Source organism: Aquila chrysaetos, chromosome 13, assembly GCF_900496995.4.
Source record: "Aquila chrysaetos chrysaetos chromosome 13, bAquChr1.4, whole genome shotgun sequence".
Classification (NCBI taxonomy): domain Eukaryota; kingdom Metazoa; phylum Chordata; class Aves; order Accipitriformes; family Accipitridae; genus Aquila; species Aquila chrysaetos.
This window is the reverse complement of record NC_044016.1, coordinates 6,292,581-6,315,135: the sequence shown is the minus strand read 5'-3', so window position 1 is coordinate 6,315,135 and position 22,555 is coordinate 6,292,581. Positions and strand designations below refer to the sequence as shown.

Genomic DNA, 22,555 nt, shown 5'->3' with positions numbered 1-22,555 from the left:
GAGGCAGGCGGCCAGCCAGGGTGGTCACCCAGTCCCCCGATTCCCCGCAGCCCTGCTCAGAGCCACCCCGGTCCCCAGCCGTGGGGATGGCGGTAAAGCTCCCACGCGCCCCGCCACCCTGCAGAGAGGGTGCAATTAAAGGCACTGGCTGTATAGATGGGCTCAGAGCAGCATCCACCTTCACATATACCTATGTGAGGGGTACCTTTGGAGCCTAATGCTTCTCAGGGCCCCCTTGATGCTAGCCAAACTTCACTGAATTTGATGGAGCTGTGTCCAATTTATTTTGGTCCCCACCCCGGAGTGTTGCAAACAGCTACAGGCGAAGGAGGAGCAATCATCACCAGGTGAAGAAGTAACGGGTGGGTTCAGCTTTTCATTCTTAGACTCCTGGTTTTAGTCCTTGTCTGTCTAAGTCATGTTTATAGTGAACTGGAGAGCAGAAGCACTTACATGTATATATTGTATTCACACAAGCATACACACATGTACATACATATAGTATATGAATATATGTATGTATTGTCTACATACATATTGGATATATACATACCATCTACATACATACATATATGTACATAAAGTATTGTCTATGTTTAGAGCTCAAGGGAACATATATATGCGCGTATGTATTGTATGCGTATATACATATATGCACAAACGTAAAACATTATCTGGAAGTCAAAGGATAATATTTTTGGCCCCTGCTCCATGGGCTTAGCACAGTTTTAGGCAGAATTTGGAGTCCTGAAGTCAATGGGAATATTAGGATTTGGTTTGCTCATGTGAGTAACAGTTTGTAGAATCAGACCCTTATTTTTCTGGTTGTGTATTACAGTTATTTCAATTTAGGAATATTTTCCAAGTTTTGCATGCTTTCAAACTCAAGGCAACAATAAAATACAATTATTAAAGTAGCCATGTGTTTGCTTATATTTATTCTTAGGTCTAAAAGTGGAGAGAAAAAAATCTGTCATATTTCTGAAGGTAGCCCAGTGCCCAGCTCCTATAAACATATGCACACTAACAGCTCTTCTCAGTTACCTGCGTGATCCTGCCTGCTTCTGGTAAAGCTTGCCTACTCAGGCAGGGACTGGGACTGCGCTGAATGGGCAGGTGAAGCAGAGCGCACACCGCCAGCACTTCTCCCTGAGCTGCTGCGGAGTTTGAGCCAACGCTTTCTTAAAGAGAAAAACCTAGAAACATATCTGACAGGCAAGAGGTGATGCTCTTGGTGTGAGCTGCAGCAGTGCAGTGCCAGAACCTGCAGGCAATCAACTGGAGCTGTGGTGCAGAAAGAGATGAGCTGCCTCCGGCCCTCGCCCTTCCCAGGTGAAGTGTTTTAACCCTGACCCTTCCTTATGGACATCTGACCAACAAACACATCCCCTGGAGAAATGCAATGATAATGTGGTTTAATCCCTTTTTGAACTGTACTGAACTGCTGGCCAGGGTGTCACTAATGACAGTGATTACCACACTGTGTCAGACTCTGCAGTTCATAACCTACTGAGATACCTGTGGCTCTGGGGATGAAGTGGTCGCTGCTGTTTCTCTCTGTGGGACGTGGTCCCTGGGGCTCTGGCTGAACCCACTGCTGGTGGGAAGGCTAGGAAATGAGTTTGTCTGGCTAGACAGGGTGGCCATGGGCCATGGACCAGTTAAAAAGAGGGACCTGTTGGTCTCTGCGGTGGCTTTGGGTCATTCACCAGGAAGGCTGAGATGTCAAATGTCCCTGCTGCCCTGCAGGACCCCAGGTCTGAGGTCACCCCGGCATCCCTGCCCTCACCTTGGCCCGTGGGTAGGCTGGCACCTTTCACTTGTGCAAACGCCTGTTGCAAAAGGAGAGCTTTAAGGTGAGAAAAAAAGGCAGAAGCACAGACTCACCGGTCAGTGGCACTGGGCTACAGCACCATGGGTTACTGGAATCAGAACTGGATGAGCCCAATCGATCTCTGGCCATTTCCTTCTCATGAGTAGGTAATGGCATTGGCATTCAGCCCCAGTTCCTCCCCACCCAGCTCGCAGGGCATAGCCTGAAGGCCATGAGCTCAGCTACCACCCTGAAGAACAAAGCCTAAGATTTATCCACACACACTCCTGGGGAAGACAGTGTTTGAACTGGTTCTGGCCTGAGAACAGAAGAGCATTAACTCTGGCTTCTCTCCAGCACTTAGACTCCAGACATCATCCCGCAGGCCTGGGAGAAATCCCACCCAGCGCGATCGGGGCCGGGCTGCTGCGGGAAGCGGGGAGCAGCGTGTGGCAAGCAGGGATGCGGGGCTGGGAGCTGCGGGGTGGGCGAGGGCTGAGCCCCCTTCTGCTCCCCTCCACCAGGATCCTGCACCGTGTCCCGCTCCCCTTGCTCTGCGTCTGGCTCCCTTTGGTGTCCTGTGAGCACAAGGTACATAAAAGCGAGCAGTGGGTCTGTGTGGACGTGTGTGACAGCCGGGGGAGATGGGGAGGGGGAGGCGGTGGTCGAGGAGACCCGGTGGGGTTACTCTGGGGACCCCAACTGTGGGTATTGCAGTGCAGGGACAGGGCACAAAGCTGTGAGCGATCAAGCCCTGCCAGCCCTGCCACCAGCGGGGATACTTATTTATTGCTAGGGGAGCCGCACAGATGTGACGGCATCTCCCTCCTCGGTCCCACCGCCCCGCTGCGTTCGCAGCCCTCGAGCCCAGTGCGTGGTCCCCGCCGGGGCCGGTGGTAAGCACAGAGCCGGGAGCCTGGGGAAGAGGTGATTTATAGAAAGCTATAAGCATAGATAGCCTGGGTGGCTACGCGCCAGGCTGGGCATCACTGACACCCGTATCTGGCACCTCGCGTCCCCATCTCTTTGTGCCCGCAGTCTGTACGCCGGTCCCTTCCCAGCAACTGCATGTGGGGCCTCCTGGGGACCCTCGGGATTGCCCAGACCCTCCCTACCCTGACTCTGTGCACAGCAGCACCGTCATCCGTTGAAGTGGCTGAAAAATTAAGCTGCTTAATTGAAAATTAACTAGCTGTGCTATTGTATAATGGATGCTGTGGCTAGTTTTTAACCCACATTTGGACTGAGACTCCCTGCTTTTGCAGGGACAGGACAGCGCTCCTCAAACTCTAGCTGGCTTTGTAGTGAAAATGCAGTGGGCTCGGAGGTCGGGCTGATGTGGGGAAGGCTGCAGAGATTTCTACAGCGCAGACTTCTAGGCAGAAGGCTGTGGATGAAATACTGCCACACCTGGGGCTTTTTCAGACATCAGCCCATGCTGCAGGAAATTATCTCCAGCCTGCAATCTTCAATACGGGCTGCATTTACTGTGATACCTTCTGTGTGCTACCTCACTGCTTTTATATCGGTACAACTTGTAACGCATACAAAGGCTGTCAAGCTGTCATGTTATCCTTTCCGTCTGAGCGGCACCAGAGTCTCTGAGGAAAGGCAGAACATCTTATGTACCTGGCAGCAGCGTGGTTCAGCATTAACATTTATGCTGTGCTGTAAAACAAAAAAGGCAGAGCAGTGCAGCAGCGTAATGAACCACATCTACGCAGAAACGATTTCAAAAAATGTAAAGGTGTTTGATGCAAAACCAGAGTTAAAATATCGGGCATCCTCCTGCACTACTGAAAGCGCAGAGCACCCGTGTGATGCTCAAGAAGACGGAGGTGTGTGCCGTTCACCTTAAGTTAGTGTTAGTCCCACGCTTTAAGTTAAGCTCTTGTGTAAGCGTTCACAGTGGCAGCGTGTGCGAGTTAAAGCTTATCACGAGCGTAAGCTCTGACCTGCCTTCATGGCACTGCTCACAACATGATCCGTGACGTCCTGCAATATTTAATGGAGCTGGACGTAGGGAAATCTATTGGTCTCACAAAAGCTTTTCTTATGAGTAAGGCTTGGGCAGCAGAGCAGCACTTTCTCTCTCCATTATCATTACCTTTTAGGAGAGAGAAAAAAAGTTTTCAGCTGTATTAAATGCCACTGCTAGCTGAGTTACATTGCTCTGATCCTTCCATGGTTTCATTTGAACCAAGGATGCTCTCCCATTTTCTTTCAAAACCTATGAGAAGTTGCAGCTTTACCCTGCCGCTGAGACCGTATTTCCTCTCCCTCTCTCTTTTTGTCCCCTTTGCATTTCACAAACTCCTACCAAGAGTGTCTGACACTTTGCCTTTCAGGGCAGCCTTCTAATTGCCAGTCTAAGTGGAAAGTCAGATGCCCAATCCACATCCCGGCAAAGGTGATAATCAGGGGAGCTCCTCCGGCTTTGGCTGGGAACAGCTGGAGTCTGGGAAAGGGGAACCCGGAGCAAACAGAAGGCGGGAGGTGGAGATCCCGCAGGACTTTGATATTTTTAGAGGAGCCTCTTAACAGTCTCAGCTTCTCCCAATTTTTGCCATTAATTTAATGTGAAATCAGCTCCTGTGCAAAGCGCTGGATTTGCAGCCAGGACCTGAACTCCTCTGTCCATTCCTGGAGCAGGTGCAGGAGGGCAGCGTGCACTATGTCAGCCCATTTCAGAGTAAAACAGAATAAAAAGCTAATCACAACTGCTGTCTTCTGGCCTACTCTCCAGGGGTACAAGGGCACTCCAGAGCTGCGTGGGTGCTGGGATTTCCTACAGCTAAACCAGCAGGTACAGAACAGCCAAGAAACAGTTTTTAACCATGGCAGGGAATAGTTATCTGCAGATACTGGGCACCTGAAAGTCATGTCATCAGACCACAGCTCTCAGTATCCTTTTGACAATTGCTGAATCAGGGCTTTTTTTAAAAAAGCTATTTAGTAATTTTGTTTTAAAGGCACTCCTAATGTTTATTTGTGGTTTTCTGTTTACATTTTTCCTTCTTCTAATTTTCTCAGTGATGATAAACCTGCCCCTTTGAAAGTCTAAGTACCTGTATCCCCTCTAAAAGTTTGTTTTCTCTTTGCTGAAAATGAACGCAATCAGTTCATAATCGCTACCTCTCCCATGACCGCCAACTTCCATCCCAGTAGTCCATTAACTCTGTCACCCTTAGGAGGTCTCACCTAGTTACCATATGCTGGATACAATACTACACAGGTCATAAGGTACCATCTATAACCGCTAGACATCATGTTTTCACCAAAACGTGTAATATTTCCAGCAGATGTTTCACAAGCTGGCTGGCTCCTTATAAACTGCTCTTCTTTCCGTACATCCCAAGTAGGACTTTCAAGAGCTTCTTGCTCCTTTCTGCGCTGCAAGTTTTGTGTAAATTCCTGATTCCTTGTGCCTGGTTAGAGACACACAGGGAACGCAGCGGGCAGAAGCAGGACAGGCAAAACATGCGTTCAGGCCACCGGGACGCTTCCCAGGCAGGGACAGCTGCTGGGTCTAAATCCAGACTAACCATCCTGGATCAGCCAGCGCCTGCCCGGCCTCTGGCAGTGCTGGAAAGCGGCGGTGCCTGCCCAGCCCTCCTCAACAGCTGGAGGTCAGCGGAGTTGTCACCTCCCCACCGTCAGGTGCCATTAGGTATGTTAATCCGCAAAGCCACCCTAACTGCGCAGCTATAACTGAAAGCAAAGCCGGCTGCGAGGTGGCTGGGTTAACTAACTGCGGTGCGGTCTTTAACATCTCCCGTTAAATGTTTTGGAGGAACCTTTAAGATTTAAAAATAGCACCTTCCTGAGACTAGACATTGCTACAAACAAACCTTTAAAATGTCAATGTTTTCCAGAAAGCAAAATCTTGGATGAGTTTCACGGGGATCAAAATGATCGATTTTGGCTGTTTCTGGAATAGGCAGAATGACATAAATGTGACCTAATATCCCCACTCTGCAGCAGCACCGTATGCCTGTGCACCATGGGACAGAGCCAGGGCCTCCGGTCAGGTATTTTCTTCTAAGGGCTGAGGGTTTGCTCAGCGCTGCACAAACTGGACACATCCTCTGCCGTTAGTTCAGTGCCACCTACAGTAGCAAGTGCAGAAGCTGTCAGACTCAGGAAACCAAAGGAAGAAATTCCTGCACGCTCCAGCAAAGTGCTGTCTAGGTCAAAACACCAAAGTGGCTTTTTAGTTACTCGTTTACTTGTCCGTGTTGCGGAGGACTGCGTAGGCGAGGAAAATGGGAAGGGAGCCTTTTGGTTGAAGGCTGGCAGCTGTCGCTGTGTCTGCTGGTGATGATCTTTCTAAACTTCCCCAAGTTATTTCTCTCTCCGACCTGCCCTATTGTCTGCTATTTTTTGTGTATTATATGTACTCACATTTCTTCCCAGGGTATAGATGGATCTGTATGAGGTGAGGAAAAGCCCGCCCTCAGGTTTGTGCTAGTGTTTTCGCTAACTAATTTTTTTCAGTCAGTAACTCTGAAATGCAAGAGAAGCACGAGGCAGTGCTCTAGATCTTCTAGACGTTTGAAATGCATTTAAAATGACAGTTCAGAAGAATTCTGTAAGTCATACCACTTGCTTGTTTGGGAAGTGTTTGCGTGGGAGCATGAACTTTTTCTCTGGAAAGATGTTCACGGTTTTGGTGCATTTACAACCAGAAACACTTTTGAAATCCAAAGCTGCATTAATCCTTGGAAAAAGAAAGACCACCTCTATTCTGAGGCCATTCTGTCCTATGGAAATGGCCCATATGATGTTGGAAGGTTTCAGTTTATATTCTTTTTTTTTACTGGTATTTGTCGACTTCTTTATTTTCTTGCCCAAATTCTTAAGAAAGCTTCAAGCACTTCACCTACTTGTTTCTGTTCTGTTGAAGGATCAGTCCGAGTCCTGTTTGTTATCCAGTTATTTTCTGAAGGATGCCTTACGGACACGTGAAAAGTCTAGCATCGCCAGCGAGTGCCCGTACGGCTCTCCAGACACAGTATTGCTCTAGGCTAACCCTTTACGTGGTGTCCTGGTTTCAGCTGGGATAGAGTTCATTGTCTTCCTAGCAGCTGGTACAAGGTACAGCCAGGAACCACAACACATGGGCAGATCCCAGAGCAAGCACTTGTTCCTCTAGCTCAGCAGGAGCTGAACAACTCCCAAATAAATGTGCCGAAGCGTGGAGCTGGTTAAAGGTACAATCTGTTGTCCTCTAACACAAATATAGGGTGTATGTTTTAATTCTGGCACTACTGAAGACACAGCTCATCCATAATGTGTTCAGCACTACTGCTGGTTTAAAGTATCCCAGTTCCCCTTCCCCAACCAGTGTTTATTCCCTACCCTGTGTAATGCGACTTCAGTTGTGCTGGCACAAATTTGTGAGCGCCACATCATATGCCCCATGAGGGAACTGATCGGGTTTAACAAGGAACCCACAACAACAACAAAAGGCAAATGGGTGACACATGGGGTAGACGTGGAAATGGCTGCATCAGTGCAACCGAAGCAAGGCTGCAATTACAGTGAGGGGAAATAACTTAGGCAAGAGTTGTTGCCAAAACACGTCATTAAACTGGCCTGTTCTGTCTTGGCCCGCACCATCCTTGCCCTACTCCAGAGGAGCTTGAGTGTGTTCATACAGCTGAAGGCTCTCCTGACCCAGATGATGCGCCCGTGTTTATGAGAGCTGGCTGTAAGCACACCGAAGGCTTGCCACCCAAGTGGGACTGCTGCCGGTATGTAACATTCCCAGCTGACACATTTACATCAGCGAAACTTTATTACGTTGAGGTGACCTCCCAGGTACCTTGCATTCCAGTTTCCTAATGAAATATATTCACTAAAACCCATTTCCTTTCTACCCAGGGTCCACTTGTCCTGTCACAACCCCCATGAGATGTGATGTGCAGAGCCTCAACATCTCTCTCCTCTCCCCACCCCCCTTTTTTTTTTAATTTTCCAAGACTCTCTTACAGATTGTCAGATATGCGAAGTGCTTTACTGCCACCAAACATCTTCTTACGTACTAGATCTACTAGATCATGTGCTGCATTTAAGTCACTGTTCAACATATAAACCAGATTTTACTAACGATAAGCTGCAGAATGCTACGTTCATTACTTTTGGATCTCACATGCAGGTAAACAGAGAACAGTTTAAATGGGCTTTAACAATTCAGCCCTCAAGTGCCACGATTTATGTTTTCAGAACACTGTGTCAAACAGATCCACAAGTGCTGGGTTTGTGTGTCACGGTGTAATTACCACCACTGCAAATACCTGCCCATCCTTTTCATAACTCCTCAGGGTGCTAACAAAGCTTATCTTGTGGATGTGAATTTAGAAGTTGGTGATACTGAGCTGAAAGGATACCAAGAACTTTTGTTTAACCACATCAAATATGCTTGCAAATAGGTAAATGCTCTCAAATCTATCTTGTGGGTAGAAAAACTACAGTCCATACAGTGTTTTTGACTTGCCTAGACAGCAGCTGCTGCATTAGAAATAAATTCCACACTGTCCTAGTTTCAGCTGGGATAGAGTTAACTGTCTTCCTAGTAGCTGGTACGGTGCTATGTTTTGAGTTCAGTATGTGAAGAATGTTGATAACACACTGATGTTTTCAGTTGTTGCTAAGTAGTGTTTAGACTAAAGTCAAGGATTTTTCAGCTTCTCAAGCCCAGCCAGCAAGAAAGCTGGAGGGGCACAAGAAGTTGGCACAGGACACAGCCAGGGCAGCTGACCCAAACTGGCCAACGGGGTATTCCATACCGTGTGACGTCCCAACTAGCATAGGAACTGGGAAGTGGGGGCGGGGGATCACCGCTGGGGGACTAGCGGGGTGCCGGTCAGGCGGGTGGTGAGCAATTGCACTGCGCATCATTTGTACATTCCAATCCTTTCATTATTGCTGTTGTCATTTTATTAGTGTTATCATTATCATTATTCGTTTCTTCTTTTCTGTTCTATTAAACTGTTCTTATCTCAACCCGTGGGTTTTGCTTCTTTTTCCCGATTTTCTCCCCCATCCCACTGGGTGGGGGGGGAGTGAGTGAGCGGCTGCGTGGTGCTTAGCTGCTGGTTGGGGTTAAACCACAACACGCACTTCCCCATGCCCACCCCTGTCCGCAGCAGGGCCGAGCCCCGTCTCTGTGCAGAACACCCCAAGAACTCCCTCCCGGCTGGCTGCCAGGGCCAGGGGGGGTCCGAGGGGGGGGGGCCAGGGCCCCACAGCCCAGGCCCGCAGCGACACCTGCCGGCGTGGGTCGTGTGTCCCCCCCCACGGAAGGGGGACACGCACAGGACACACACAAACCTGGAGGGGAGTGAGCGTTCCAGCGTCCCTTTGTAACAAAGCGCCCGGGAAGGTCAGGGAAGGACAAGCTGTCAGGTTAACCAGCACGCTGGAGCAGCTGCACCACCACCACTGACCCAACAGCCTGCCTGCAGTCTGTCAGGGACAAATCCTTGAGCTTTGACGCCCTCTCTCAATCCAAAACTTCCAAGCATGAACAAAACAGCTTCTGAGGAGAGAGGTCATAAGACTGCAAAACTGACTGAAGTATCAGATACAAGCTGCTCATGTCAGAAACATTAAATACCACACAAGTGAACTGATTTCCTAGCATTTGCAGCCCATTTCCTGCCAGTATTGCAATTAAAAACTTTACTTTACGAGCCAAACTTTAAAACAGATAAATGGATGGTATGATGTCAGAACACGAGAGATAAAATATTTTTCAAGCATCTCTACAAGAAAATCAGATAAGCAGATCATAAACATAATATTCTCCAGCATACGGTGGTAAATCTGACATGTCAGGCACTGAACTAAATATTTTTTGAAAGCCTCGCAAACCAGAGAAGCGGCAGCTGCACCCGCAGTCATGCGAACATGCTGCCTTTCCAGCAAGGGGCCTTCACCACCTCACAGGATAACTCCCAGCACTGAGATGTCAGATGCTGCTCTACGATAAAGCACCACCACTGCAGATATTTAAGTCCTTGGGAGACCATTCCATTGTTTTTACCATAGGGAAAGAATTAAAAAAAACACATCCTGAATTTCCCATTCAGCTTCAGATGATCACTCTGTATCTTACAGACCTTCAGCAGCCAGCAAGCGTATTCTTTTTAATTTCTTAAGGATGTGATTCTCTCTTTTCCCTCACTCAGATACTTTTCCAGAGCAAAATAAGTAAATACCCTTATTTAACTTCTTCTAAAAGAAATACTTACACACATTAATCATTTATATCATACTGATACCTGACATCCCAAAGAAACTCACAGAACAACATCTTTCTTTATACTGATCTCATCCATATAAAAATGTTCTTTTTATTTAAAGAAACTTCAGCTTTTAAGCCTGGATCATAAGTTCAATGTTTCTCATTTGACAGTTGTAACTGCCCTAACTGGAATGCACATTAAAGGAGATTCAATATAAAGCTAAGAAACAATTGCTATTTTTCTTAAAATAGGTGATGACAGTGTCATACAACCATTTTCCAGAAAATGTTCAGGTTATTTCTTTCCATATACAGAGAGTTTGTTCTACCTGTTGCATTAAGACTTGTTACAACCATTTGTAAAGCTTATCAAAAGACAGTAGTTTCACTCCTTTAATATTGATCGTATTAAATGCATTAACTAACTCGCTATCTAGCAACTTACTCTGTGTTACATTAATCAAACTTCATCAAGAATAGAAACAAAAACTATCCAGGCATGCCAAAGAATTATATGTGGCAGTACAGAATGACAACAGAGTAAGAAAAAATTAAAAGCATGTGGATACAAAATAAATTTTTTTTTAAATCACTTTTTTTTCCCTTTGGAGGGTTTTGCAAATAAGGCAGGATCGATCTGGTCTCTAGACAGACCTCTCACTGAAAAAAGCCTTGCTGCTCTTTCCTTTAAAGTGCCTCCACATTTCAGTCCTAATGACATCAATTCCATCTTCAGTTTATCTAAACCCAGGGCTTCCATTTCAGCAGCAGAGTTGAACGCCAGTAGGTCTATTGGTTCCACCTCCTGCAAAGAGAAAAACATCCCATCAGACTATTATTATTTTCCTCCTGATTGGGGGTGGGGGAGAGAAACAAGTATAGACAGAATGCTTCATTTTACGGAAGACCTTCAATTAGGATTAATCTCAAACTCCTAATTACTTAATAAAGCTGAGCAATGTCTCAATATGTATTATGTTGGATATTCTCATTATTAGTGGTACTTATGCTAGCCAGGCAAAGTATTACTGCATCATGTACAAGCAAATTGAAGCTAGCTAGCAGTGTAATTGTAAAACATGCAAATTTTAGCAGAAGTAACACACCCAAGAGCAGGGTGAATGCCCAGGTGAGCTTTGTACCTGGCGTCCAACTGTGCTGCTACAATTCTACTCCTCACAGTGCCTCTGCTAGCTAGTTAAAGGCTCACTCTTACGTGTCCAGACAAGCTGCAGATGTGCTTAGGCTTGCAATGTACACAGCCTCCAAGACAGAAGCACTGGTCATTTTAAATTATGAACACTGCTGAACTTTTAAAATTATGCCACTACAATTAACACATTCTACCTGCAATAGAGGAATGCCGAAAAAGTAAAATAAAAAAAAATAAGTGGCAGTATTTAATCCTATTGCTCTGGAGACAAAATAGTCGACACTGTTTTTATCCCCACAGAAATTAAGTACTCTCAAGAAAACTGAAATAAAAGAAGAGCCCACCATCTCACCTAGCAGTTAAGTAGCTCAACCTTGGCTTCCAGAGGCACAGCAAAGCTAACAGCCCCTTTTTAGCCCGATGTAGAATATAACCAGTACACCCCCAGCAGTAGCAGGAAGGAGGATGAATAGTTATTTCTAATGCAGTTACACTGTAATTATAGAAACAGATATAAAAGCACCCTCTTTTTAGTAAGGTTAACCAAAAAGCAAGTTCTGAAATTCACCTCATCCTGCCACAAGAAAAGGGATTAAAATTTAATCTTAAAATGAAATTAGTATATTTGCAGCATAATCAAGGGTGAAAGGGACCTCTATAGATCGTCTAGTCCAAGCCCAGGGCCTTGTCCACACAAGAATACGGGCAAAGACTGAATAACTAAAATGCTGGAATTACTAACACACTAAACATTAACACTAAACATTAACACACTAAAAAGGACACAAAAATCTAAGCCCATTTAGTTCAATACTTAAAAGCACATATTAGTCTTATGGTACGTATCATGGTGGAGTTATCAAAGAGACTTCAGAGCAAGTAATACCAGCAGTGGGAATGAGACCACTTCATTATAAACTCAGCAAAAACAATTAATGCTAGCAGAATTAGAACCTTTGTCCCGCTAAGCATACAAAAAAAGAGTGGTTGCCTCATTATTCTCATCCTACTTAAAAAAAAAAAAAAAAAAAAATTAAAAAAAAAAATCCATCAAGGACTATTATAGAAATATTTCCAGCTGCAATAACAATCTGCCACAGCATTGGTGGAGTTTCCTGTTCTAAGAATAGACAGTCTCACAAATACTGAGCAAAAGGTAAACAGTGAAGAATGGTAAACATCCTGTTTAAAATTTGCCAGCTCTAATAGTACAGTAGATGGTAAGGTTCTAATTTATCAGATTACATCCTTGGTCTTTTTTCAATTTAACTGTATTAAACTTTCACTTATCGGAATTCAGTCACTGGCAGTAGCAGCTGATGGTAGACTTTCTGCTCAAGCTGAAAAAAGGCAGAAAATCCAAGCAACTCCCTAGCCTGAAAAAAAAGCTATTGCTAGAATAATCCTACATTCATTACCCCTAAAGATTTTTAATAGTAATATTATGCAAGGAGCAATGAAGCACAAGTATTGGCACCTTTTACTGCCAATTATTAGTTGGGCTTTCATCAATTCAGTGGGAAAAGCTACACTCCCTCTTGGCTGGAAGACGGATCCAAAGCCTCTTCAGCAGAAGAAACCCAGCCATCCTCCTGTCAATCATCAGAGAAGGAACCTCATGGTCAGCACTGCTTCTGATCTGGCTGAGGGCTGTGACACCAACCCAGATTGCCAGCAGAGATAATGGTATGGCAACAGTACAGGCCTGCTTCCACCACAGACATACCAGATGATCCATTTTAAAACCACTCTTCCACCATCCTTTGCAGTTCAGATGAGGCCCATCATTTACACTCTCTAGTGAAGGAGCTGCTGCTTTCAGACTTTCGATGGTCAATGAAGAACTGAAGCTTGCAGCAGACTACTAAGGTTCTCTATGAACTAGACTCAAGTCTTTTTATAATAAAAACTGAGAAAGACTGATCAGCTGATTGGTTCAGGGGGCATCTACTTGGTTTAGTAGATTCTTCTGATTTAAACACTGAGGCCAATTATAAACATTAAGGTCAAATTATGTTATAAATAAGATTAGTCAAATTGGACAGTGTTTGGTAATGCGTCAAAAAGAATCAGTAAGTCTTTCATCCTACAAAAGGGTTTTTTCCTTTCTTCCCCTCAATGAAGAATTTTGGGTCCAGAGTGTATCTATTTATGTAAAAGGAGGAAAAAAAACACAAAAAAACCTCAAGAGAAACATGGATCTCAGGAAAGACAATACTAGACAGCCAAGGGCAACTGCATCCTGGTAGAAACTCTAGACTATTAAAATCTTAATCGTATGAAGTTCTTCCTTGACCCATTCTACTTAGCATCTTTCAAGACAATGCTACCATACTACAATTCAGCTTTCTCTGTGGAGACACTGTCAACCAGGAGCCTTCTTTGGCTGCAGTTTCCATTAACTTGCTACATTCCATTTTCACAAGTCCTATGATGAATCTTCAGGTAAGCTGTTTTTCCTTTTAACCTTGGGATTGTGCTCTGAATCAAACTCTGGAGATTCTCTTAGCTTCTTATGGAGACCATGATTCTAATTCAAGCATGTACATCTAACACACTGAAGTCATCAGATACAAATCCCCTCCCCTTTTCTGTGATCCACAAAGGGAAAACTAACTGAGTAAAAGCAGCTGAAGAAAAAGATGTATCACATTTTGTACTGCTTCATACTTACTGTGCTCTGTGACTGGTTTGTTTCCTGTGCCTTAGAAGAAATATTTTCTTGCTCCTCTTCTTTCGGAGCTGGGGTTACTTCATTCTTTTCTTGGGCCTCTTCTTTCAGGGGCTTTGTCATTTTACTGTTTTCTTCAGCTGGAATTTCAGCCTGCCCACCTGTGTGTGTCTCTCCTTGCAGATCTCTTCCAGTACCTTCTGGCTGCTCCAGTGGTTTCTCAGTTGCACTGGTAGTTGGACTATCCTCTACCAAATCCAGAGAGCTGCTTGAACATTCATTTGAGTTTCCAGCATTTTCATTATATCTGCTGCCTGACGTACAACTTCCATCAGATGCATGTGGGGAATCATCTTCACTGTCATCCTCACAATCTGAACTGTCAGGATCATCCAATCCTTCCAATCCCAGCCTGGCATAAGCAGTACATTACAAATTAATATTAATCTATTTTCACTTTTTAAAAAATTATTTTTATTGTCACACTTTCTTTCCAAAACTCACTTCAGGGAGCTGCAGTGAACTACTGCAGCAGCTACTTAGGATAGTTTAATAAATGGAAGAGCTGCTAAAACTGAACAGGACCCAACATCCCCAGAAAACAGGTATCTTTTTACAGCATTCCCAATACAGAAATGTGTGCTACCTATTGCTATTCCAAACACTGCTGGAATCATTAAGACTTCTCTTTCATGTCACATTAGGTGAAAAATGCCAGGAAAAAATAACAATCTTTATTTAGTTCATTGTATATTTAATTCATTAATGAAAAAAAAAAAAAAGACATGAGAGGTATACAGAATGTAACTGTATTAGTGGCGGGGGGGGGGGGGCAGGCAAAGATGCCTGTTTTTACAAATAAAGTTCGTCTGCTCAGCTGGGACAGAATTAAATGAATGCAGAAAGATTTACTTTCAGTTCTCCAATTTAATCAGTTCAACTTAATTTTACTATTTAAGTCTACATCTCTGATAAGATGTTGCTTGCTTGTATGCACCTAACCTGTCATCCTGTTCAAGGCTTAATACTTAATACTCAAGAGAATCATAATACTTACCAAAAACATTTTCTTTTTTGAGATTTTGTTCCATTCTTTCCAGGTTCACCTGGACGCTTCCGACTACTGCCACTTTCTGGTGACACCATTTTGCTTGAAGTGGCCTGCAATCCTTCAAAACAAAGTTAAAAGTCTACTTCATCAGTACACAATTCACATATGTTGTAAATTCTACTTACCTTGTAATTTCAGATGCAATTTAAAACACCAGCTGAAAATAATCACTATTGGTGCACATTTACATAGACTCAAAACTTCGAAATAAACTCAGTAACAGCAAAAGCTTTCTTACACTGCTCTACTAAGGCACGGAGTCAATCTTAAAATTGGATTCTTGAACTGAACTCTCAGTTTCTACATCCCATTCAACCTCAAGTTTCACTATCAAGCTGCCAGCAAGGGAACCCTGCATGGGTAACTAACTACAAAAACCAGTACGTGAAAAAAGGTATTTTGTAGTTAGATTCTATTTCTAGTAAGACCTATTTATATATTATCATTTCTCTGAAACTTATTACATAATTCTTACAGCTGAACTAGCAACACTACCTTCACAGAATTTTGTTTTTATTATGATGACACTATAGCACAGCAAGATGAAGCATCACTTGTATCTGTGTTACACTGTTCCAACGCAATTTAAGAAAAGCAGTAGCCAAAGAGGAAAAATGAAGTCAAACAAATTTTACTGGAATTTATATTTCATTCCATTGAAAGAGTTACTGTCAGCACCTTTTTTTTAAAATTTCCATACCGGAGTGACGCTATAGGCACTTTTAGTTTGCTTTATTTTTTGAGGAGAGAAGGTGAGGTTAAACTGCAATACCTTTAAGGACTGAATCTTCCAGTCGCTCAGCCATTTCATGACACTGCTGCTGGTAGTCCGGATTTGTGAAAAAGTGCTTTGGCTCCGCAAGTTTCCGCTGCAGCCTTTCCAAGCGCCTTTGCTCTTTTTCTGCTTCCCGTTCTGCTTGCTGCTTCACCCATTCAGCCATCCTGCAGGTGACAGAACCATGAAAATGAGAGTGTTTCCAGCATTTAATATAATATCAATTTGTTGCTTTGCAATTACTCAATGCTTCTACCACCTGCTAGGATGGGAGACAATGGGAAAAGACAACTAACAACACCCACGGGAATTACTGAAGGAATATATAGGGATTCTGCTACAGAGAAGAGAGTAAAGTTTATTTTGGAAGCCAGAAACAGCAATAAGGTCACATATCCCCAACACCATGGTCTTGCAGCTTCAGAGAGAACTATGAAAATTCCAGATGAGACATCTAAGAGGCACAGAACAGTCTCTCAGAAGCAGGCTGCAGTACAATCACACCTATTTTGCAGTAATAGAATTAAAGTCAGAAGAATGCTGTTGGCTTCCAGTCCATCTGTGCTTAAGATTTCACTTGTGCTCTTTTTAGTATTCAAAATAAAATTTCATTGCTACAACAGCCTGTCATTTGACCTCTTTTGTTAACAGTGAACTACATGGTCAGCTTATTTTGTAATTCTAGCTTCTAAGAAAATGCCTTACGCTTTTTCGTGATTGACATCTCGAAGTCTCCTTCCACTGAGATCTCGGCAAGCCTCTCTATTTGTTGTCTTTTCAATCTGGGCACCAAGTGCTCGCAGCATAGACCCAAACCCTGAGGAAAAAAGTCATCAAGAATTAGCTAAACAGAAACAAATGAAGATGAGCTAGTACACAACAAAAGAATTAATTATGGAAAAAGAATACAGTGAATTCAACACTTTTCTCTCCCTTGATGCAACTGAAATAAAGTGTAACTTGAAAGTTGCAACATGTTGGACAATTGTCATTGGGTGAAATGCTGAAACACTAAGTGAAAAAAGGTATCCAGCACTTACCACTCATCTCGTTTTTGTGCTCCTGATATCACACCAGATGAACTCCAGATTTACTAGAACCTGTGCAGCACTTCTAACATGAAAGCCTATTTCTGGACTCCCTCAGCAAAATGGTTTGCAACCTTTTTTCTCTCAAGATAACATTTTGGGTCCTTTCTAATTTAACCAGGATATACCTCTCCCTTAAGCCCCTTTAGCCCCTGCCAAACTCAAATTCCCTTTTCAAAAACTCTAACAAAAAAACAAAATAACTTTTTTAGGAGACAACCTTAGCCGCTTCATCAAGATGATCATGATGTACAATGTTATGCTGGAGAGCCCCCCAAAACAGATTTCTACACACTCCTCAGCCACTAGTTACTCATAGGCAAGATTGCTAATTTCTCTCACTCAGTCCCATCTTATTTTGTCCCCAGCTGGAGAAAAGACATTTGTTTAACTACCTCAAAGAAGCACAATGTGGATTAATATTAATATAATCCTTCAAGCAATTTGAAAGTGCCAAGCACTGTTTTTTTAACTAGAAGCTGGACAAATCTATACTTTTCAGTGCCCCAAAAGTACCTTTGAGGAGTGTTACAAACAGTATCCAATCCAGACAGCCCACTGTATCATGAGGCAGAAAAAGTATTGTGTTCAGCTAATAAAACAAAGTGCTGCCATTAGTGAGGAGAACTTCTGTAACTCATGAAACATGCCATTGAATTTTACATTGTGAAGAACACGGGCCTAGCTGCTACACCTAGCCAGGCTATGTTCCCCAAAATCAACAGCAATACATTCACTAAGGTTGCAGGTGCTAAATTAGGTCTGATAATAAAATGCTCAGTTCTCTTCTAAACCTGCATAATCTCTATTCCCTTGAGATTACACAGTAAGTCTCAATAGTTCTGACCTGTGTTTGTTTCCCTGTTTTTATCAGGATTTTAAGTCATAAAGTCAAAACAAAAGGAACACTTTAGAAATCAGACAAAATCGTTACAGAACAATTTTAAACTGACCCCAATGGCACATCAGTAACACAGAGTGAATCACAGAATGCATATCCTGTGTCATCCCAGGATAACTGAAGCTGGTGGACAATAGGTGAGGAAGAAGCATCCTATACTATGAACTTCTACCACGTGTACCACTTTTAGGGCTCTTAAAGAAACCAAAATACCTCATAAGCTATCGCAACAGTATTTATTTCCAGTTCTATCTAAAACTGAAGAAGGCAAAGTAAGATGAGCTGCAGTCTAACGCGAGGCTGCACAACTACTCAGCATTTTAGCGCAACAGCCGGAAAAATGGATTCAAAAAGCAAACATACTGACTCCAATTACACTCAAATATTCTCCTAAACTTGTTTCACCCGTCATATTCCATTTTAGGGAATGTCCATTTTTTAGGTCTTAGGCTACTGAGATCTTGACATTTACATGCTTTTTCAAGTAAGTGAAGACAAAATCAGGTAGGTCACATAACATACTCAGATCACAGACTATTTGTACCTGGAATATTTGTCCTAAGTGACCACGAATGAAACTTAGGAGCCAAAGAAGCCAGGTGCTTTTAAACACAATTTCAACTCTGAAGTCACTCTGATGCACGTCACAGATTTCTACTAATAGAGCTAAGCTGACCAGGGGTGCGAAGAGGTACGCCAGCAAAGCTGTTAGCTGAACTGCAGCTTCCCTGGTCAGCTCTCAGCTTTGCATGTCGACTTTGGTTTCAGCTCAGAGACGTTATATCACAGTCATCCACGTTACAAGAGATCTGCTAATAGATTAGGACTGCTGCTATCAGTATAGACTACGGTATAACAAAAGTTTTTTAATTGGTAACAAGCAGTTAAGCAACAAACCTCCTTTTCCACCACAAAGTCTTGGTTCCAGACTATAAACGGCTCCATTCTGCAACACATCTTCATCATTAACCAGTCGTCCGTTACATTTCACGTACAAGCTTTCTTCAGGAATATTCTAAAAAAACAGCAAAATTGAGTCATATAATCGACTTAAAATGAAACATTCTGACAAAAAAGATCATTAAGGAGTTATGTTTCCCTCCTTCCTACAGGAACAGAAGGCAAGCAAAAATCAGACGATCTTAAAAGCATAAACATTCTTTGTGGTGCTTTTAGTTCCTGTTTACCAAAGAATTAAACACAGTCTAAATCAGCTTGTAAACACGGATAGGGAAAAGCCATGCTACGGGAAAATTTACACTAAACGTTCAAACTCCGTATTAAAAACAGACGCCACATTTTTTGAACTGTGAAGAATTTAAGATTGATCTTTCATATATATGTAAAAGATATGTAAGAGACTACAGGATTCTCTTACAGCCAACCCTCCTGCTCAGCTAAGCGACAGCAACGAGAAGTAGCGTGCCCGCAGTCGCGACATGCGACAGCCCCCTCAGTGCCCTCTCCCCGTCGCCCTGACGGCGAGCGGGACAGGGGCGAGGGCAGACATGAGGCCTGCTAGCCCCCTCCGGGACCGGCAGTACCATCCCCCCGCCCCGAGGCCTGAGGCGGGGACGCCACCGGTTTCTCCCTCCCACCTTTCACTCACCAGCGCCCGAGCCCGATCGCGGAGGAGGCCGCGCACCGAACCACCGCCGGGGGGCAGCGGCCACGGCCGCGCCCGTGAAGCCAACGGCTCCCGCACCAGCACCGCCATTGCTCCACGGCGACGCCAACGGCCACTGCGCCTGCGCCTGTGACGGAAACGGCGCACGGTCAGGTGACGCGGGGGGGGCGGGCGGGGCCGAGGCGGGGGGCGGGGCGCGGAGGGAGGCTCCGCCTCCCTCCGCGCCCCGCCCCCCGCCTCGGCCCCGCCCGCCCCCCCCGTTTGGCGGTGCGTGCGACGGGTGGTTTGAATAGGCTGCTAATTGCTGTTAGCTGCTTTTCCCCTAATTGGAGCTTTAAAACATTTCCTAGTCGGATGGGTTTGGGGGCTTTTTTGTGGTTTTGTTTTGTTTTGGTGTTTTTTTTAAGTGCTGGAGGCTCAACCCGGACTTTAAGGCAACCTGTATTTCTGATATTTTGGAGTCAATGTGATGTTTCAGTCGTTTTAGGGACCAGTTTTACACCTGAAAGGTAACCTGTGTTTTTTTACATTTGAAACTCTCGAGTCGGTCTGACGTTTCAATTCTTAGGGACCCAATTTATCATTTTATACATGTAAGGTTAAATGAGAATCCGTTTCCACGTGCGCCCTGGTGTCTTGTTTTAGGAAATGGCCTTGAGCACTGTTTGTCTGGAGCATCCCTGTCTCCAAGCATAAGCGGTAAAAGAAACCATCCCGGGAAGCAGTTTCTGTCCTTTACCTTTTTCACACGAGGCAGCCCTATAATTCTCATTCAGACCGCTATGTGCAGCCTACCAGGTTGTAAAGGTTTTTTACAACCTGTCACATCGACTCTGTGAGGACGTAACGGCAGGGAAAATGGACCACAGCTCCGAACAAGCTCGTCTTCCCTGCTGTTCTAGTAGCGGTGGTGGCAGCGGCAGCATGAGAATGGAAATACTCGTGCCACCTCAGGCGGCTGGGAAGGGGCAGCGCTGCCATGGCGAAGCACTGCAAGTGTAAGATGTAATGGAAATGTGCGGCTGTTAATTGTCCAATCAAATATGGTGCAGATTTCATGTAAGGACTTGCAGGACGATGGATTCCATCTCTTTGGCTTCTTTGTCCTGCTTATTCCTATGTGCATTTTAGCATATGGATGGGGAGAGGCCCCGAACTCTGATGTTTGGGGCAGATTCGGTTACAGAGTCATATAATATGTTTTTAAATCAGGGTGAAAGTTGAGCTGGAGCAGGAGGCCGCACTCGGCTCTTCATGACATGCGGTAACTACCCGTAAGCAGGAGATTGAAGAATTGGTTAGAAGAAAATGCACACCTCTACCTCTCCAGGAAAGGACGCGTACGGAGGTGTGATGGCGATCCAGGCCGTGTAACTACTGCATTCTTTGGTGGCTTCAAATCTCCTCCATGTCTTCAACATAACCATCCAGCTAGAGGATGTTTGAAGGTAGGTCATGACCAGCTGTCTCTGGTTGGAACTGTTGCAAACACTAGTGAAGAAGACGTGGTTGGGCTGCCCCGAGATCTGCAGCGCGATACTCTTGTCACCTTACTTCCAAATAACGACGTTACCTGCAGTGCCTTTTTGTGGAGTAGCAGCATGGGCAAGGACTGTTGCTCATGGCATCATCTGCCCGCTTCAGCTCTGCCCCTGCCCAAGGGGGGGTCCCCTGCCAGGGATGCGCCTGCCACACTGAAAATCCCCAGTTAGCAAGCGAGACTGGTGCCTACGTCGGAGCCTGCGGCTAAATCCAAGGTCTTAGGCATCGACGCCGCTTTAAAAAGATGGGGCTTGCGTCTGAGGTGCTTGGCTGTTCCAGAATGTTTGGTGCTGTGGCCGTCTCAACCTTTTTGCTTGTGGAGGAGCCATGCTGCTTGGCCAGGTCTGTGTGAGCATGGAGGGGTAGCTCTCGTGCCTGGTCATCTTAAGTCGATGTGGTAAAAAAGGAGGAAGCTGGGAAACAAAGAGGCAGAGAGGTGATGTGACCCACAATTGGGAACGTCACAGGCAAATGTAAACAAATTAGTAATAATTTAATTGAGGAGATCTTCCCATGGGCTTGCCATGGCCACCTCACAAATCAAACTTGGCCCACCCTTTCTTACGCTGTATTAATTTTAGCTAAAATGTTTCTGCACAGCGTTTTGACCCAGTCTAGACAATCCCTTACTGTCTTTCTATAACAAGTTGATATTTCCAAATTATGTGTCATGTTGCTGCAGTGTGACCATTCAAACCTGATGTCTGTGTAGCCTGGAAAAGCGGTGGTTATTTTGTGCTGGATTGGGCCCAAATTCAATTGATGTTATATTTTAAGTCATGTGGTACCGCTTGTTTCACTTATAATCACGTGCCCTACCTTTGGAATGCCACCTAATGTTAAATACCACTAGATCTGGGGTATTCTTATTCATATGCGGTATCTGATTGAAATGTAACTGGCAATGTATGAGGTATGCACGTATACAAATGCACATGAATAAGTATTTTCTGGGATCTGCAGGATTTCGGTTGCATTCCGAGGGCATGATTCATTTCCTCCTCTGAAACTCTGGCCACCGGCGGTGAGGGTGTGGAGCTCGCCAGTGCAGGCGGAGTTATTGTCCAGGAAAGAGTTGGGCTGCGGGACTGACTGTCCAGTGGGTGTGCTGAACCGGTGTCATTCACGGGTCCTTCGATCCACAACTTCTTCTGAATGTTTCGAACTACTCTTCTATCTGTGCCGGTGGATTCCTGGCCCTAGTGAGCACCGGCTGAATTCTAATTTCCCAGTGAGGAGCACCTTAGCTAACACAGCTGCCGTCGTAGGGAAAAGGGGACCAAAACAGAGGGCCCGCTGCACCCCGAGGGGAGTGTGCATCAATGACAGCTGTTATTCATAACTGACACCCGGATTCTGCCTGCGGGTACGGGCTGTAGCTGTTGGTACACCTGTGAGCATGAGAGCTGACAGCGGTAGCGTCATACTGCCATAAATCAGGCCCTTTGTAGATCATACATTGCCATCTTATAGGTAGTTTTGGGCTACTAATGCCGTGGTCGGTTGTGGGTGGCTATATCTAGGCGACTTGCGCAGATCCTTGCACGTAGCCAGGCTACGAGCAAGTGACATCCAATAGGCAGAGGAGTAGTTTTCTGTCAGCTTGGTCCTACAGCAGTGCTA

General features: G+C 44.8%; 1 protein-coding gene and 1 long non-coding RNA gene across 2 annotated transcripts; one reads left to right on the top strand and one right to left on the bottom strand.

Moving 5' to 3' along the window:
- Positions 1-10,134: 10,134 nt before the first annotated feature.
- SDE2 (SDE2 telomere maintenance homolog) lies at positions 10,135-19,518 on the bottom strand. Its single transcript, XM_030035872.2, has 7 exons — positions 19,373-19,518; positions 18,661-18,778; positions 16,480-16,591; positions 15,772-15,941; positions 14,946-15,057; positions 13,892-14,300; positions 10,135-10,869 (listed from the first exon to the last, which is right to left on the bottom strand). Exons 1-7 carry the CDS (start codon positions 19,478-19,480, stop codon positions 10,654-10,656), a joined length of 1,245 nt encoding a protein of 414 aa, XP_029891732.1. The 5' UTR covers positions 19,481-19,518; the 3' UTR covers positions 10,135-10,653.
- A 145-nt stretch (positions 19,519-19,663) lies between these two features.
- Positions 19,664-22,136, top strand: LOC121233759. Its single transcript, XR_005933858.1, has 3 exons — positions 19,664-19,899; positions 20,603-20,838; positions 21,896-22,136. It is a non-coding gene; the product is annotated as an uncharacterized LOC121233759 (long non-coding RNA).
- The last annotated feature ends 419 nt before the right edge of the window (positions 22,137-22,555 follow it).

Bases quoted from the DNA above. Each gene is read 5' to 3' on its own strand.
- SDE2 (XM_030035872.2), bottom strand. From the start codon at position 19,480: ATGGCGGTGCTGGTGCGGGAGCCGTTGGCTTCACGGGCGCGGCCGTGG. The intron at 16,592-18,660 runs GTTTGTTGCTTA...TTTTTTCCTCAG, and splicing joins ACTTTGTGGTGGAAAAGGAG to GGTTTGGGTCTATGCTGCGA. The intron at 15,058-15,771 runs GTATTGCAGTTT...TTTGTTTTGAAG, and splicing joins GGAAGATTCAGTCCTTAAAG to GATTGCAGGCCACTTCAAGC.